The sequence below is a fragment of the Drosophila teissieri genome, chromosome 3R (genome assembly GCF_016746235.2).
Source record: "Drosophila teissieri strain GT53w chromosome 3R, Prin_Dtei_1.1, whole genome shotgun sequence".
In the NCBI taxonomy this organism is placed as follows: Eukaryota; Metazoa; Arthropoda; class Insecta; order Diptera; family Drosophilidae; genus Drosophila; species Drosophila teissieri.
This window is the reverse complement of record NC_053032.1, coordinates 7,178,888-7,196,943: the sequence shown is the minus strand read 5'-3', so window position 1 is coordinate 7,196,943 and position 18,056 is coordinate 7,178,888. Positions and strand designations below refer to the sequence as shown.

General features: G+C 43.5%; 2 protein-coding genes across 5 annotated transcripts in view; both read right to left on the bottom strand.

Annotated features, from left to right (window-relative positions):
* Positions 1-468: 468 nt before the first annotated feature.
* Positions 469-2,578, bottom strand: LOC122620800 (solute carrier family 25 member 40). The gene is made up of 2 exons (XM_043798427.1): positions 1,751-2,578; positions 469-1,279 (listed from the first exon to the last, which is right to left on the bottom strand). Exons 1-2 carry the CDS (start codon positions 2,434-2,436, stop codon positions 607-609), a joined length of 1,359 nt encoding a protein of 452 aa, XP_043654362.1. The 5' UTR covers positions 2,437-2,578; the 3' UTR covers positions 469-606.
* A 9,198-nt stretch (positions 2,579-11,776) lies between these two features.
* The window catches only part of LOC122621588, a 39,252-nt gene continuing 32,972 nt past the window's right edge, over positions 11,777-18,056 (bottom strand). For all 4 annotated transcript variants that reach the window (XM_043799504.1, XM_043799502.1, XM_043799503.1 and 1 more), the window contains 3 exons: positions 15,637-15,788; positions 14,837-14,952; positions 11,777-14,752 (listed from right to left, as the gene is read on the bottom strand). In XM_043799504.1, the coding sequence (XP_043655439.1) occupies positions 12,759-14,752; positions 14,837-14,952; positions 15,637-15,788 (2,262 nt within the window). In that variant the 3' untranslated portion in view covers positions 11,777-12,758. The remainder of the gene's footprint in view (positions 14,753-14,836; positions 14,953-15,636; positions 15,789-18,056) is intronic.

The following is an 18,056-nucleotide window of genomic DNA, read 5'->3' as shown; positions in this document are numbered from 1 at the left end:
CGAATTTGAGGCTGGGGCCCTGAGGGAAAACGAAGGCTTCTTAATTACTCGCCAAAGTTTTTGATATTTCCAACTGTGATTTATAGATTTTCTGCTGCACTCTATCACTGAAATACTTTCGGCCCACGGGCTTCGGCTCAAATGGCATTTGCAGTGGTCCAAACTAAAGCAAAACGTGACTGGCCGGCAAAGAAAACTCGATTACTGCTGCCTGAAAATGCAGTAAGAACATGTGCGGGAAAAGCTAGCGTAGTTTTTTCCCGGTCCGTTGCAGCTGTGAAGTCAGCTTACCTGTCCCCCAGCTCTTTGCCATTTCCGTTTAATTCGCCTTTGCAGTCTCTTTAATTGCAGTTAATGTAAATGAATGAATATTCCATTAAATGTCAACTTGGGGAGTGGGATTCCCGGTATCCCTGGAGCACCAGCAACAGGCAGCCGGAGACTTTAAGCTGCGAAAATAGAAATTGATTTTCCGGCTTCGCCTTATCGACGCAACATGTAAGTCGTATAGCGTGGCCCAGGGGCTTGAGGATATTGAATTCGCCTCGCCGCCCAGGATTTACATAAAATATGCGATCTTTATTTACAAAGGAGCCACCGAACTCACTACTCAATGGCATCATCTTTGACCGGCGTGGCTTTCGGGTTGTCCAGGAGCAGGGCCTCGTTATGATGCCTCACGTTGTAATGGAAGAAGAAGGACTTGCTGTACTCGAAGGTGGAGATCATAATGGCGCAGGCAGGTGCCACCTTCAGAAGCCTGGGTCCGCATCCTGCGAAGAGTCCCCTAACGCCGTGTATCCTGTAAATGCCTGTCAGTCTGCTGAATGTCGACTTCTTTCCGAAATCCCTCGCCGGCGAGTCCGTGAAGATGACCCTTTCTCCAAACTCAATCTGCTCGTGCGTCTTGACCACGTCGAACGGAGTGGTCACAATGGCCGCCACTGTTCCCGCCAGCACACCTGCCACGAAACTGAGACTGAACGAGGGCTGTGAGCTATGGCCAAGACTCTGCTTCAGGCTCTCGTAGATGGGCCAGTAAATCCCGGAAAAAGGAACGTCCCTGAGGATCGTGGGCCGCAGGCCCCGCCACAAGCCCCAAACCCCCTGCAGAGCCACCACACTCCGGACGAACTGCAGCATCTGTGCGTAGGTCTGCCGCTGGGCTTGCATCTTGGTTCGCACCAGCTCGATGGGACTCACCACCGTAACTGCACAAATGCGGGCAGTCACCCCGGACATCATGGGTACCACCGACGGAAGACTCCTCTTGGTTTCCCTAGAGGTAGGGAAATGTTTTAAACCTTTAAAATTTGTTATCCTCAGATTATATTACGTTTGCGTAAGAGGCAAAATCCAGTTTAATGAAGTATAGACTTTTTATATGCCTCAAATATGTGTATTGATAAACATTAATTTAGCTGTTTTCCAGTTTAAATAACACAATGCAACGAAAAATAAAAACTTGAAAAGTAGTATCGCCAGGTAGTCCAATAAAAGGACCGTAGCTTGCTAAGGATTTTGCGGAGTTACTTAACTCTTTTACTAAAACTATTTAAAAGTTTATCGAAACTAATTGGTTATTCCTGCGCTTTTGCTAGCAACTTATATATTCGCTACGGAAAAGTGCTTAATAAGCGATTCATCAACAAAACTACTTGTATTTATAGGAATTAAATTAATTAATTATAATTATATATAATAATTATACCGACTTTCATACATCTATATATGAATATGTATAACGTACCTGTTTTCATGTTGCCGGGGCTCCAGAGAATTGCTATAGTGGCGCTCGTACATCTGGAGGTATCTGGCCTTGAACTGCTCATAAGCCACGAAGTAGATTATGGTGGAGGGCAGGGCGGAGACGAGGGTGGGCCCCAGGCCGGACCACAGAGCGGCCACTCCTTCGTGCCGGCTGATCTTCATCAGAGCATCCCAGGAGCTGGAAAACTGCGGTCTTGGCCTCAGGCTGGCCAACTCGGGGCCATTGGGTCCACTTGCAAAGAGGTGGTCCATCAGCCCGTTCGAGTAGAAGAAGCACTTGTGGGCCGGCGACTGCTGCGACTGCATGCGGGTCTTAATCACATCCAGGGGCGTCATGAAGCAGGCCGTGATCATGGCCCCCGTGCAGGCCGAGATCACCTGTTGCAGCGGCCGGATCCGGAAGCGCGGATCGCTCAGCAGTTTTCGGTGAGCCGAATTCGAATTCGTTGCACGGTCGATGGCGTCGTCTTCCCGCGGGCTTCTTACGGGCCTGAGGTTGCCACCGCCGGAGGTACCACTACTTCCACCTGTTCCACCCGCTCCACCTGAGCCGCCACCGCCTCCACCGCCGCTAAAGGACCTAGGGCGGGGTCCACGACTCATCGAAATCTCCGATTCAGCTGGATTCGCCTCCGCACTGGATGCGCCAGAGTCCTCCTTCGACATGGCTGCCGTCTCCGTCTCCGGTGTGCTAGAACAGTTGAGGGAGAGTCGATCTGGTTTTTCAAAAGCATTAGTAAATTTACATTTATGAATTTCACATTGCTTGGTGCCAAAAGAAATTTACGAGAAACGTGACGTTTAGGATGGCAACTCTACAGAGGAAGAAATAGAGTTGGTACACACTTGCCAAAGAGAAAGGATAACTTAATTTTTATGTTTTCTATAGTTATTGGTATTGGTCTTTTAACAAAATTATTGCAATTGGGTTTAGGGAATTGATTGATTGATGGCAAAAAATTATCAAGTAAGTAAAAAGTGGATATAAAAAAAAACCCGAATAGTCCATGGCGGATTTTGATTGATCTCAAAAAATTAGACTTCGTTTACCCGTGATGGACAATCTAAACGTTGGCTATTGGTAATGTTTTTATTCAATTATTCGCGGTGAATAAAGTTTTTCATTCACTTCGCTTCGTTTTTGGATATTATAAACTCCACTCCGAAAACTCCTCTTTATTTATATGATTTGCCATTCCATCGCTAGCTCTTCCCGCCACGCTCCTGCCAAAGCAATTAAAATACTTTTGCACCAACGTGAGAGAAAAAACTCATTCATTCCCGAATTGTTATCGCTCCTGCTTTACTTTATTTTTGGCAATTAACATGCAGTACTCTCAATGCTGATGGCATTCGCACCGACTGTATCCGTACTTCCGCCCTCGAATTTCCCGTCTCCGGAAAGCTCCAGCAAGCTCGGAGGGAGGCGGAGTGTTCATTATGCCAAAGGGGATCCACTCTGAATGGAAGTTGGCATCCCACATCGACCGCACCTCAAGTCTTCCCGCTTCACATTTGAAAATGTGTCAAAGGTTTGACGTACTCGAATCGAGTTCGTGGGTTTCGGATTGCTGCTGGATCGATTTTGAATCTCCACTTGGAACATTTTTTTTTTGGGCTTACTTCAAACAAAACCACTTTTTTTTTGGTGTATGACTACCCACAAACCAAGTTGACTGTTGGCAGAAAAATAATTGACATCCAGATTATGACACTATACGGATTCCTGTATGCATATGACCATATATATGTGCCACCACCTGTCGTCAGTTTTTTCGCACTTAAATCAAGGCACGGCGAAAAATGATTATTCAATAGTGGCGGATAACAACATAAAATATTTTCATTCGATTTTTCATTAAAGTACCTACAACTTTACATTTTATTAGAATTATTCAATTATGTAAAAAAAACTTAACTCGTACCAATAAGCACACATAATTTGTCAATAGGCATGTCATAGGTAGAACGTAGCATTAGGATCGCAGCCGTGTTGATCTGGCCAAGTCCGTCTTTCCGTTGATTAATTTGTTCAAAAGTAGGGATCTCGGGAACTATTAGGGCTAGAATGCCTATGCAAGTTTTTTTTTAAATATTACCACGTGCACCTTAGCTAACATCTTTCGAATCACCAAAGGGTCATAGGTGCAATCCCGAAAGCAGGACTGTATCTTTCTGTTTTTTATTTTTATCTCTCTGGCACATTTCTTGCTTTAAACTTAATTTGGTTTTTCTTGAGTGGGTTGAGTTGTTTTCCAAATCCTTTCTTGTTTTTACCAAGGCCAAGCCTAGGAGAACAACAACATCAACAAAGAAACCTTGGAAGAACACGTTGTAGCGCTCATGGAAAACACGAGAAAATACTTGCCGAAGAAAAATGAGGGATGTTAAAGAAGAGGGGAGTTTGCCAGAATGCTACTCTGATATGATTTCGTTGCTAGACAAGTTCTTTAAAAGGTCACGACAAAAAATGGAGTAAAGTAAACAGCAATAAATGAAATTCACGACAATATCATTATACAAAACATTTCTTAAGACCAATTCTTCGCAGTGGAGTTCTGGGTAGTCCCTCTTTACTGAAATGTATTACCTTAACATTTTCGTATTATTGTTAGCTAGGTTAACGAATCGAATTATAAATGAAGATCTTAATATACAGACTTATTTTCAGTAATATGGATTTGAATCCTGAATACCCTTCGGAAGCGTATATAATAGTGTGAAAAGGAGGCCAAAGGAGGGTGCGTAGGCAGCCCAAGGTAAGTCTCGAACGAAGTATGCCCACATGCATATGACATACTAACTAGCGCTGCTTTGCAGCACCTACACGTCCTCCCCCGTCCAAGTTCCCTTCCGGAATCCCATTCGCCTGCGTGACAACGTACCCGTCATCACATCACACGCAGACATTGTCTTACAGTTATGACTGGCGTTGCTATTTGGAATTCGACACGTACGCGGGCATCCCAGGACACGTAGAACGGTGTAATCCCGGGAGGGCTGTTTCAGGGGGTGGGTCTTGGGGGTGGTCTTGGGGGTGGTCTTGGGGGTGTTCGCGGGGCAGCTTGTGCCGGTGTCGATTTTGACACGTTGCCTGTGTGTGGGAACTGGTAATTGTGGTGTAAAACTGTAGAATAACAGCACTTAGCTGGCTGCTAATACGAGCACGTGTCTGCTTTGTTGCACAACACGGCGTATGCGCAATGCTCATCCATTATAGAAACAGGGCTTTCTACAATAAAAAGTGCACACCCAATACGAACCCAATTGAGTCGAACTCGTTATGCTTTCAATTTGTCATTAGCATGCTCGATTAATTACTGTTAATCAAGTTCTACGGCAAATGACTAGTCGGCTGGAATTAGAGAAACAGTTTCCCATGTTGTTATCTACATGCTGTATCTGCTCCAAACAGAAAATAATATTAATCAGCTTAGGGGTGGGGGTTTTCGATTAACTGCTGCCAGCTCATATGCATATTTTTATTTAATTAAAGTCGAGCGTAAACAGCAAAGGAATGTTGACAGGCGCCGGTGGAAAACGATTGAAGGGTCTTCGACGGGTGGATTCGACATATGGCGAGCCCAGGAAAATTCACAGACCCAAAAGTCACAAAGGCCAAAAAGGAAAAAGGGAAAGCGCGGGCAAGCCAAGGAGAAAATGTGGCACGCGGCATTCGCCGCACAATTCCATTACGTAAAGCAAACATCAGTTGGCGTTGGCTGCGAGGCATGATTGCGTTTGGTGCTTCTTGCGGCTCCACATCGCCCCTTTCCTTGTGGGCGTGGCGCCAGTAAAGGCAACATATTGAATATTGATGCGCATCGATTTCGACTTGAAATCGGGAAAGTTCAAGCAAGCAACCCACACACGCATTCACTCACTTTGTTTATAATCAAAACATTTGCACTTTCTTGCAGTCACGCATTGAATGGCATTTAACACTATTCAGCGTGGTAATAGTAGAATTCAAAAATTAAATTGGCTACTAAGGTGTCGAATGTAGCATATGAATGTATAGTCCGCCTACTTATAACACATTAAAATAGATTTAGCAGAAAATGTTTGTACACGTTTCTTGAAGGATAGGGTACACGTGGATATACATGGTCCCGAACCGTACAGTGTTTTTAAACCCGTTACTCGTAGTGTAAAAGAGTATAGATTCGATGAAAAGTATGTAACAGGCATATAAAGTATATATATTTCTGATCAGGATCAATAGCCGAGTCGATCTGGCCAAGTCCGCCTGTCCGTCCGTATAAACGTCAAGATCTCAGGAACCATAAAAGCTAGAAAGTTGAGATTAAGCATGCAGACTCCAGAGACTTAGCAGCGCAAGTTTGTTGACCCAAAACTGCCGCGCCCACACTTTTGATTTTTAAATTTTTTGTTTCATATTTCACATATTTATTAGTCTTTCTCTAGGTTTGCCAAAAATCTTTTTTTCCCGCCCTCTCTAACGGCAACAAACCGCCAAAAACTGTCAGTGTTAAAATTGTATCTTTGTACTTCCATTAGCTGATTAACGGGTATCACATAGTCGGGGAACTCGACTGCATCGTTCTCTCTTGTTGGAAATGGTTTTCGAAAGGACCCTCATTTCATATACCTACGTACCTTTTGTTTATAAAGATTTAGTGTATGTACCCAAATCCCCATGCCTCTGCATCCACAAATTTATGATTTAAACAACCTTCCAGTATCTTGAATATATATTTTTTCTTACCCAAGCCACTGCTTTCATGGAGAGATAACTCGATTCCGGTCGAACTTTTGACAGCAGAGTGTAAGTGCACTCAGCGCAGTTAACTGGCTGCGGAGTCTGCGAAGCAATTTGTGAACGCTCGTCGAGCATTTAAAACAATTGGTGCCAAACAATTACGCGGAGGGTGCTTTTCAGAGGGAAAGGAGCGCAATGCGTGAAAGGAAGCCAAAGACTTCCTCGCCAAATTAGCGACAAATGTGTGGCGGCGGGCTGAGGGGGCGTGGCAAGGGTTGGCGGGCGGGCAGACGACGACCCAAATTGCAAATTGCTACAAACTTGAACCAAAGTGGGGCAACGATGGCGACAACGAGCGCGACGATGGACGCTTTGTCTGCGTAAGTTCGTAATAAGCAAATTAAATGCCAAGGGAATGCGGCCCTGCAAAGTAGGCAACAATAAAAATCCAGCGGCTGCCAATGCGAACGGAATGACTTGGCGCATTAACACCCCGATGACGCCACATGCCGCCAGCAGCCACCAGCAGCCACCAGCCACATGCAACCGAAGCGCAATCTCATGGGCGTTAATTGCCAACGAATGCATAATGTTGGGGTGGGGAAGGGGCAGTAGGAAGCGGAAATGGAAAACGGGAAATGGGCGTCGGGGCTTGGGAAAGTTCTGCGGCCATGCTTGAGTGGTCCACACGAAACGATTTTCAGTAGCAGTGATGGCAAAGATTTCTGCAATAACTCCAATTACATACAAACACTTATTAATAGCCTTACAGCCTTTAATTATTTGACGATTTTATTGTTGTTATAGGAATTATTTTATTTTTTTACGGTATTACGGTTGCAAGTGATCAAAGACCTAAACTGCGACTACATTTGCACTCTTTTCAAAAGAATATAGCATTATTCATTTCTTTAATTTAACTTTAATTTATTTTAGTTGTTCACATTTGTACTACTGCGTTTTTATTTTCTGTTTTTAACTGCGTAGCTGCATTTAGTATTTAGCATTTTTTAACGATGCAATATGAAGTTTGAAATTTTAGGAAAACTCAGATTAGGGAAGCATTTTGTCCACTGAAGCTGGACCAAGTCACGTTCTACAAAGCTTTCTGCGCTCTTCTACACTTTTATTTACTTTTAAAGGAGCTTATGCGCAGTTTCCCTTCAGCCCTTACAGAGTTTTTCCTTGTAATTGCAGGTTTGCTTTCGCTTTTCTAGGGAAATATTTACGATAGAGCAGAAGCGAGAACTAAAATATGAAAGCAACAGAAGTCATAAAATATATATAAATAAAATGCGCTCCTCCATAAATCGCATACGTGAGAGTGTCCATGTGGGCGTTAGTTGTTGTGCGAGGGGAGTTTTTGGTTCGTGCGTGCTGACTTGCCAAACATCCTGGCATCCTGGCATCCTGGCAGAGCAGCAACCATCAGATCCTGGCTGAAATTTACAAATTTAATAAAGGGAAAAATATGATAGATGTTAATGCAAATGGGTCCTTGTCTACATTGAAGCGCCGTGCAATGTGTTTCTGCGGATAGAACGGCTGTTATGATATGCTCACAGTTTCATTTATTTAAATTTGTTTCTGATATGCAAAACCGACCGAGGAGACGAGCTAATGCGTCCCAGCTAATCGTGTAAATAAAAATCGAACTATTCAAAGCGCATTAACATATTCTAGCATGCTTGGAGCGAATTGGTTTCGGCCTTTTGTACTTGACCAATTTAAATCAATTGCAGAATATTATTTTATGGCGCCAAAATTTCACGTCCCATTGAACTTTGGACCACAGAACAAACAAATAAACAATGGATAGGATTAATTAAAAAAAAAAGTTGTACCACAGGGCGCTGGCAAAAAATGTGTTTAATTAAATATTTATATTATTATTATTTTGCCCCACACTAGACGATTTCGGTTTACTTGCGAATTTATATTCATTGAGGTTTTCGATGCGAATAATTTGCATTTAACACATGCGCACAGTCTACAAGCTCGACCGCAAAATTACATTTAATTCTCGCAGCACAAAATTATCAGCCAGCAAATCCGTTTATGCACTTGATGTCCTTAATGACTTTTGTTGTCCATATTTCTGTGTCTGTTTTCAGTTGTCTAGTCGCCCAATACTATTAATTAAACATTTTCCGTTGGTATAGAAATTGCATTTCAGATCTCATTCACGCAAAGTGGAATTCAAACGCATGCAAATGTTTGCCAGCAAATTATTTCCCAATATTAAATTAGATATTTTGCGTGTCATGCGTGTAAATTACCACGACCAGAAACACGACAACCACTTTTTTTATTTTAACTGTTTTAAAACTTACCAGCCATAACCAATTTTCGCAAAAGCCAGGCCCGAATGATTTCCGTTCAATTTGATTGTTTAGAGCAAAATTTCTACGCCTGATTGCCACAAAGCTACAATAATTGCTGGGCTTTAAATGATTTACCACTGCTCATACCAGCTGCAGTTGTGTAATTTGGCACCTGTTAAATTATTAAAATGTTCATTATAAAGTCAAACAGACGACATGAATGAAAAAGTAAGGAAATAACAACACATCATTTGCATATGTGTTTATTTGCAGTCGCTGTTTTTGTTTCAGTTCGCATCGCAGGCAATTGGGAATTTGCATTGTGTGCAATGCTTAACCAGCTTATTGTTCAAGGCTATTGATTTGAAGACCGGTTGCTTTGTGGGCATTGCAATTGCACATTTAATAAATAATCGCACAATACAATAACAAGCATTAATTAGTCATTAGGCACTTTACGATGTGAACGAAAAAAATCGTGCAGAACATACGCATTATATTAGACATGTCGCTCTCAATTAGTTTCAATTAAAGAAGATTAAATATGTACGCAGTAATCCATTCTGTATCCAATTTCAGTTTAAGCCGATAAAGTATTTTGTTTTTGCCCATGGCCTTCCTGTCATAACTTTGCATTTGCCTCCCTCCGGTTCCCCTACTCATCGTTCTTTTCGGCCTTTTTCAGTTAACCGGGAACTAGGGAAGAGTCCCCGAACAGTAAATCAAATCAGAGACCAGAACGCCATAGTAGTATTTATGCATGAAAGGCTTCCCGTCTCCGAAAAGGCTCCTCTTCCCCCTAGTACTTGTCCCCCAATTTTCGTTATTTACGATTCGCCCGCCCCTGCATATTTGACTTTAATATACTCTCGAGTTACTCTAATTTGTGGTTGTCAGCAAATTTTGGACAACAGTACTGCCGGCAAAATCTGCTTGGGAAATTTAATTTTTCGTATTTCTGTTTTGCGTTTTGCTTGTGGCTGTGTTGCCTGGGAACTTTGATTTGTTAGACTAAACTATTCGACTTTTGCGGCTTTCCATGTTAGGTTATGAATTATTAAGACTGGGGAAACCAAGGGAGGTATGAGATAAATGTACTAAATTGATTCAACTACTCAATATTTAATGGGGTATAAGTGTTTTTAACAATCGTAAAAGTGATTATGGGAGGACAGCTGTTTCCGTTTCCTTGTCTCTCTATTGCCAATGTTCTTTGCAGAAATTCCATTACACGCATATCAAGCAAACAAACTTCCATTTAGCACTTTGCAACTGGCCACAAAAGTTGGGTTGAGTTTATTCAATTCAAGTACCATTTTACACACTTCGCACTTCACCGACACAACCGAAAGACTGCGCACAAGGAATTTCATCCTGCGAAAGAAAACACCAACGATACATGGGCCACAGAACAAGCTTGAGCAGAGAGGCGACAGAGAAAAATTGCGGAATTCTGGCCACAGCAATCTGATAGACTGATATGGAAAGCTGTAGAAAACCAGCAGCATGTTGCTCCTTGAGCAGAATGTTTTCTGCAAATGTCAACATATTCTACAGCACGTCAGGTTGTCCAAGCTGTGATTATCGCAATTTATGTTCTCCTATGGTCAAATAGAAAAGATGAAATCTTTTTCGCAGGACTCTTGAGCTGCCCAATTAGTTCTCTTCGACAGGGTATTTTCTCAAAACTAAAGGAATCCTTTGCCAACGAAATTATTACTTACCTGTGCTCGCACAAAACGAGGCCATAGGAAATCCGAAAGGAAAACTAGGAACAATTCATGGGTCAAGCAATATAATTACGAATTTTTAAGGGCGCTCCGGGGGGAAAACATTTCCGTTAGCTCTGTTTATGGCGGAGATTTTCAATTTCCCCGAAGTTCAGAGCAAACTTTCTGCGAAACCTGCGCAAGAAGCAAGAACAACTTGGAGACTGAGTCATTTGCATAAGGGGCCCACGCAGAAACGACACAATAACTCAATTCGCAGCACAAGAGCAAAAAAAGAAAATCAAATGTGCCACAAAGGGAATAAGGCATAAAATCCAACGCAGAAACTTTTCTGCCCAGGCAGTAAATCCTGCAGGATATGGCCCTAAGCTTAGCAACACAACGCACAACTATTGCTCCGCCTCGAGGGGAGCGACAACTTTGATGTCCTGGCCGAGGACAGATCCCAGTTTTAGGCAAGTGGAGAAGAGTTAACAACTATGCCCAAAACGCCAAATATTTGAAATATGTGTAGCAACGAAAATGTTGACGTTTGAACTGATTTCCAGGCGGTCTCCACAGTTCAGACCCCATTTCTCCGCTGAGAGTGCTCCTCTACTAAACACTCGGAAAAAGTCTTTACCCCGAAAAATGTGCTTCTAAGTAATACATATACATTTGAATTAAAATAAAGGTTACAATTGTATAAACAGTTATACTAAATTACAAAAGGAGTGCACAGAGGAGCGTTTTTTCTTTAAACATATTTCTTTATATAAAAGAAAGTCACATGGTGTCAAATGTTTGTTAGGTGCATATTGTTTTACACAAAATATGCCAAATCATATCGTCAAATAGTGAAACAAGTTTTGGTTGTTTATGGTTTCTTACCTCGAAATTTCGATAACTTTGAAGATAAACGCTGAAAATTTTTACGAGTGATTTGGCTGGCGAAATGTTGTGGCAAATTAAGTTGGCGGCAATGCGAAATTGCGTGGCCCGGAGAGTATTGGCAACAAAATTCACAGAGAAAACAGAAGTCAAACATAAAAGAGGAGCAGACATGTTCGTAAGTAGCTTTTGTTTGGTAAATTGGCGGCAGCAATAGTTGACACAAGTTTTGGTGAGCGAGTGGCAAAATTCGAAGCATTGTTATTGGCAATTTCAACAGCCATTTTTGCTGTCGGTTGTCATGGGAATATATACAAAACCAGCCGCATACAAATTTCTTTCATCTCTTGAATTCACTATATTTTCCAGTTTGTGCACATGTGCGGATGCTAGCTTATGATTAACCATATTTAAGTTTAAGCTATTAAAATGTTTATCTTATAATACTTGAAATTGGGATTTTGGACATTAACAAAATCTTCTTTTGAGTCCCGTGTTCTTTAGCTTATGTTATGGGTGATTACAACTTGAATTGTCCTTAGCCTACTTGTGTATTCTAATTGTTAAAGAATTATATTAAATACTGTGGCTAATTTCGATTGATTTGCTACTAAAGAAGCTTACTGTTAAGCCCATTAAACATTTGCTCTGAAATTTTTAAAAATATTTTTGCTATTTGCTTTTTTAGCATCACTTGTATTTGTACAAGCTGATTATGTTAAAAAAATGGATACATAATTACGAATCATCTTCTTTTGTTCTATATACAAACGGTCAAGCTAATAGCTTTCGAACTATATTATAAAAAACGTACAACTCTTTTAGGCAATCCAATTAAATATGACGTTAAATCTAATACCTTCATAGTATATTATTTGGTAAAATTGGAGAAAACGGAAACTGTGTAATGCTTCTTGTAATCAATTTCAAATAACTTGTTAAAGCGACCTAGCTATGCAATATTCTCTAGGAAATTAGTTTCCCTAATGGGAATCGCTGCTTATATCGATATGGCGAACCTTTGCCGCAATCTCCAGGGAAACCTCCACTGCAATTTTCTTAACTAATTTACGCCGGCAGAAACTTTGCTCGCACAAAGCCAGAAGGCCAGCAGTCAGTCGAGCTCTAACCACGGGCAGTGCCGCCAAGTCAAAGATAAACTTTACACCAAAATGTATTATTAAATTTACGCAGACCCCGTAAAATTTCAGACCAGAGGAAACCGGAGAGATGGGATCCGGACAAATACTGGAGGGGGGCTTGGCAGGCAGCTGTCTGTCGCCGCATTGCGGGCACGGCGGGAAGTCCTGAAGGATTCTTGGCAGCCGTTCCCTGGAGTTTCTATATATTGGTGGTAATACTTCTGCCGTGAGCTGGCAGGAACTGCTGCAGCTCGGTGCGTACGGTTCCTGTGGACGAGGAGGAGGAGGAGTCCGTGGTCGAGGCAGAGGATGCCGACGAGCCCGATGATATAGTGGAATCGGTTCGCTGCTGGCATCCCAAAGGATTTGCGGTGTTGTCAGTGGCCGTTCTTGTTGGCAAATCCTTTCCGGAAGCCTGCCGCTGCAGTTGAGGAATGCGGCTTGTTGTGGCCATTCCCGTTGCTCCAAGAGATTCCCCAGCTGGTCCTTCTGGCTGGACTCCTACTTGGCACTGAGACTCCGCCGGCTTTGTGGGCCTGGGAATGAGCGAGTTCCTCGAGGGCGATTTCATGGGCTGCGCGTATAAATCGCCATTGGGCGCCGCCCAGCTGCAACTTCCTTGACTGGGCCTAATCGCGTAGATGCACTCGGTCCGCTCGCCTCCCTGAGGGGGCGTGGTTTCGTGGGCCGGCGGTACGGATTCGAAGGTTTGAAAGGATCCGCTGAGAGCCGTCATCGCCGAAGACTCTGGCATTCTCTTCACTCGCTTAAGACTGGAGGCGGGTGATTTTGGCACAATGGGACCGACAATGAGAGTGTTCTGTGAGATTTGGGGCACCTTGAGGTCCTCGTCCTCGCCTCCACAATCCTTGGCCACTTGGAGTGGCGAAGTGGTTATGTTGCTGCTGTCCCTCCGCCTCCTGCCAAGAGTGTGGCTAATGGTTCGCGGCGGTGGCAAAGGAGCGTTGAAATTCTGTGGCGGCAAGGAATTTCTCTTATAGCTGCTGTTAATTAAATCCTGTTCTGTGGGCAGGACCTTGGGGTAATTACGCTGGCGCAAGAGCTCCAATTGCTGAGCAGCCGTCAAAGGTATAACCTCCAGACCATCGGAGTCGCCTCTACTCGTCACATTGATATCCACATCGTCGGCATGAACAAAGCTGGTTACCTGCTCATCAGCAGCTAGGATCATGTCCACAGGATCCGAATGGGAATGGGAGTGGTTTCTCAAGGGATATTGCTGTTGCAGGATGTCTTCACTCGGTTCGGTTAAGGCCGAATGTTGTCTCTGCAGGAGCATCTCATAGTGCTGCGGCTCGTGCATGTGCTGGGGGATGAGTAGAGCTGCGTCGGCCACCTCTATATCCTGGCATATGATCAGCCTGCCATCGGATAAAATCGGTTGTGGAGGCGGAGTGGCCGTGTTGAAGCTACCCGATTTCGGAGCTTCCTGACTTGACATCCACTCACAGACTTTAGTGTGGGTGTCTACTGTAGAGCAACTCAGCGATCTCTGCCCTGTCTTGATGGCCTCATATGTATTTGACTTCCTTGTCATCTCCAGAACGAAGCTATCATCTCCGTCACGGGACTTGCTGCACCTCTTCAGCTCCTCATCATTGGCTCCATCGTAGCTGAGGATAGTTCCGCCCAGTTTAGGTGCCGGGAATGGTAGGGCCTTGGCCCTTCGACGGCGCTGTCGCAACAAAAAGGTTCCATAAATCAGGAGATTGAGAACTATTATAATGGTAATTAGGGCGATCAGTAGTTGCATCGTGGCCTCGGATTTGGCCACTGTTTCAGGAGGCGGCTGATGCTGATCCTCCCCGCTCTCCAGTGGGTTTGTGGAGGTCACAAAGTCCTCAAAATCCCTACCACCCTGCATCTTGTGCACATGACCGAAGGTGGGAGGAGCATTGTACATATTTTCCGCCGCTGTTTCGGTGGCTTCGCCGCTCTGTGCTGGTCCAGCTAGACTGGGTTCCTGGAGGAGCAGCTTTAATGTCCTCACAGGGTCCTCCGCTCCGTGGTCCCTCGGGCCGTACTTGCTCATGTGACCCGTAATCACTTCTTGACCGGGCTTCTGGAGCTGCTCCTGGATGGCCGCTATCTGGTTGAGTTCGTCCGGGAGCTCTTTGTTCCAAAAATTCATATAAATCTGGCGATACTTGTAGCCCACCGTTGGCGGAATGCCTAGAAAAAAGAAAATGGTTTTATTTAATCCCTGTATTTCCCGAAAGCGTATAGAGGCTCCGGTATCTAATGACATGCTCCTACCAATATTGAGGTATGCCTGAGCCCTCCTGTTGAATTCCGGCCAATCCAGGTCATAGCGATCCCACTCCAGGGCATGTGAGTTGAGGAAGATGCCCTTCCATGGTGCCTTGGGATTTCTGGAAAAGCATCATAGCAACGAATGAGAATATCTGCCAACGGATATGTTATCTTTTGGTTCACATTTGAGTCTCCACTTTTCCAGAAGGAATCCTATTTTATAGACATAATCCGGCCATTCATTTGCTCATTTAAATGATATGGTTATGGCCAATAACCACACCCGCCGCCAGCCAAATGCCAAAACGCCCTGCTAACGATCTCTGATTTCAGCTCTGATTGCCGCACCCATTTCCATTTTTTGCCCGGCCTTTATTTTTATCCCTGAGCGGTGGCCACTTCAACTAATAATATTTGCATGTGCCGCCACCCAATCCGGCTGCTGTAGAATAATAATAAAAGCGGCACTAAAAATTCTATTCATTTCGCTGTCCGAGCGTTGCAGATTGCAAAACGTGCCGTATTCGAAGGCACAGCCAAAGCCAATGCCAAACCAGACCCAAACCCACTAGTCGTTGCCATTCCAGAACTCATGAATATCCCACACTGCATCCGCAGCCGCATCCGCATCCGCATTTGCATGCAGATCTGTGACTCTTCGTGTTGATGTTGATGGCCCTCCCAGCTTTATATTTCCCAGCCTTGCAGTACCAAGGCAGTACCACAAACTCCCCAGCTAACTTTCTCCAAATGCACTTTGCACATCCGCTTTGTGGACCGAAAGTCCAGCAGGCAGTACTCACCCGGTCTTTACGAAATTCGTCCAATATGCCATTACCGCCTCGGAAAGCAGCTTTTCCTGCACCGTGTAGTTGCCGCTGGGAAAGGGACCTGCGGCGGCCAAAGGAGCCCCGAAGATAAACGCCAATTCCTCGCCCATAATGCTATGCGGTAGCTGTAAGTGAAATTGTATATATATCCAGTTCAGCAGTGTCAGTAAATCAAGCTGGCAGTGAAATACTCTAAAACGCAGGCAGTTAAAGAGGGTTGTGGGCCTATAGTTATAAATAATAAAGCATTACGCTAGGATTTGCTTTCTAGTGATTTGCTTTCAAAACTAAAGGAACCTCCAATTCCTATGGCTCGGATTCTAAAGAGATAAACAGATGCGGCACTCTCAATATGCCAGTTTTCCAAAATGAGATGAACTTTCCCCTTTATCTTTAACTCAGTAAAAGTAAAAGGAGTAACTGTTTCTTTATTTTAAATACAGAGCGGAAATTATGAGCGGCCGCCTCGCAGGGACTCCGATTTACGGAAGGAATTCTTCTAATGTATCCGACCTTCATCACTTAGTGTATACTACCCGGCGAAATGAAATGCGGTCAGAAAGTGGGTGGGTGACTACGAGATCGGTGTGAAATGTTTTCAGCAGTATTTTAACGGCTCTTTTTGGCCATTGTGACCAACCGGCATCAATCTTCTTAGACGGCCTGCATAAATATTTAGCTAGCCGAAGACAGGGGCGAAAACCAGGACGAGGACGACGGCGAGGACAAGGATGAGGACAGGACAAGACCGCCGAAGGCAGTCGCTGAATGTAAGTAGGTAATAAAGCCAAGTTTTTATTGTTGCCATGAAAAATGTAACAAAGTCACAAAGCATTGCTGTCTGAGCACATCAAAATGCCACTGTCCCGGAGCTGCTGACTGTTCTTTTCGGTTTGGCACTCGGACGATGTCCTCTGCGCCGCCGAGATCTTTTATGGCATTTATGAATGATGAATTTCGCTTTTGATTCTGATTTTCATTTTGCAATTGTATGCGAATTGGATAAAAAAACAGGCAAACGAAATTCAATATTGCTTCTCCGTGGCAAGGCTTAGTCTAAGCTTTTTGTTGAGAGTTCTGTGGTAAATATACACGGTTCAATGGCCCTATAACGAAATCAGAGCGATTCTTTAAGGTATTTCCACGATTCGAATTGATTCGGCACTCTAGCAAGGCGAATGTTTATTTTACGGTTAACATTTTGATGCCATGCCAGGAAATGGACAATGGACAAGGAAATATTTTCATATCAATCAAATTGAGTGCCTGCGAACGCTAATATTATTTGTATATTTTTGCGTTTGGCGAAAGGTATATTTGCAATGGCGCACATTTTATCCAAATGTTTATGCTGCACAAGATCTAAAAATTTTAATTAAATACTTCCGTTTAAATTCTGCAAACTCAGTATTAGTCCTCGCTATGAATGCATAATTAAAGCATGTTCATAAATTGGCCAAAAAAGAATTCATGAATTTATTCGATTATCCGAAACGTGGGCACTTCCTGTACCGAATTTTGTATAGGCTAGCGATTCTCGCTTTAAAAATTACCGGAGCGGAGGCGGAAATTCAATTTGGAATAAATGCGTAACTTTCGTAATTTATGCCCCTCCGTGTGCCCACTCGGAAACTGCCTTCTTGTGCCCACGGCAACGGAAACAACAATTTGACTTAGCGCCATTTGTCGTAATAAACCTAATGGAGTTAATGGCACTCGCTGCGTGTAAAATTTCCAAACATATTTCCCCGAATAGGTTTTACGGGGGACTTAGTATCAGTATCCTGAGGCAATTGCCTGGGCGTGAATTTGCCAGAAGGCTGGGAATTGCTCGCCGGACAATTCGCCGTCGTCTTTCTATCATTTTATTGGATTACGCAAGAGTTTGCCAAAGCCCGGTCGCTTTCATTTTGTATTTCTGGGTGTTGGTAATTAAATATTTTCGCTCACAAATTTTTTGGCAAAATGTACGATATACATTAAGCGTAACCACCACGTTTTTTAGTATTTGCCAAACACTCGAGTTTCAGAACCTTTTTGCGGATTGCGGTCGCAATTTTCAACCACGCACTAAAATAAAAACTTTGGCTGGAGTCATATTTATTTTATTTTCATAAATTTCTTTTCCTTCCTCAACCATTTCGCATTCTTATCAGAAGGAGAAAGCCCGTTGAGCGGGGGGAATGCCCAAATAGTCGACGAAAAAACTTTCCAAGAAAAAAGAAGGCGACCAGACGGGACATACTTCAAATGTTTTTTATTTGTGGGGTTTTGCGGAAAATTCTTGGGATGCTGACCGCGCTTAGAATGCGATGATAATGACGTTTGTCTACGTGGGTCTGTGCGTTCCTGGGTCCCCGGAAAATGCTGGATTTAATATGGGAAACTTATTA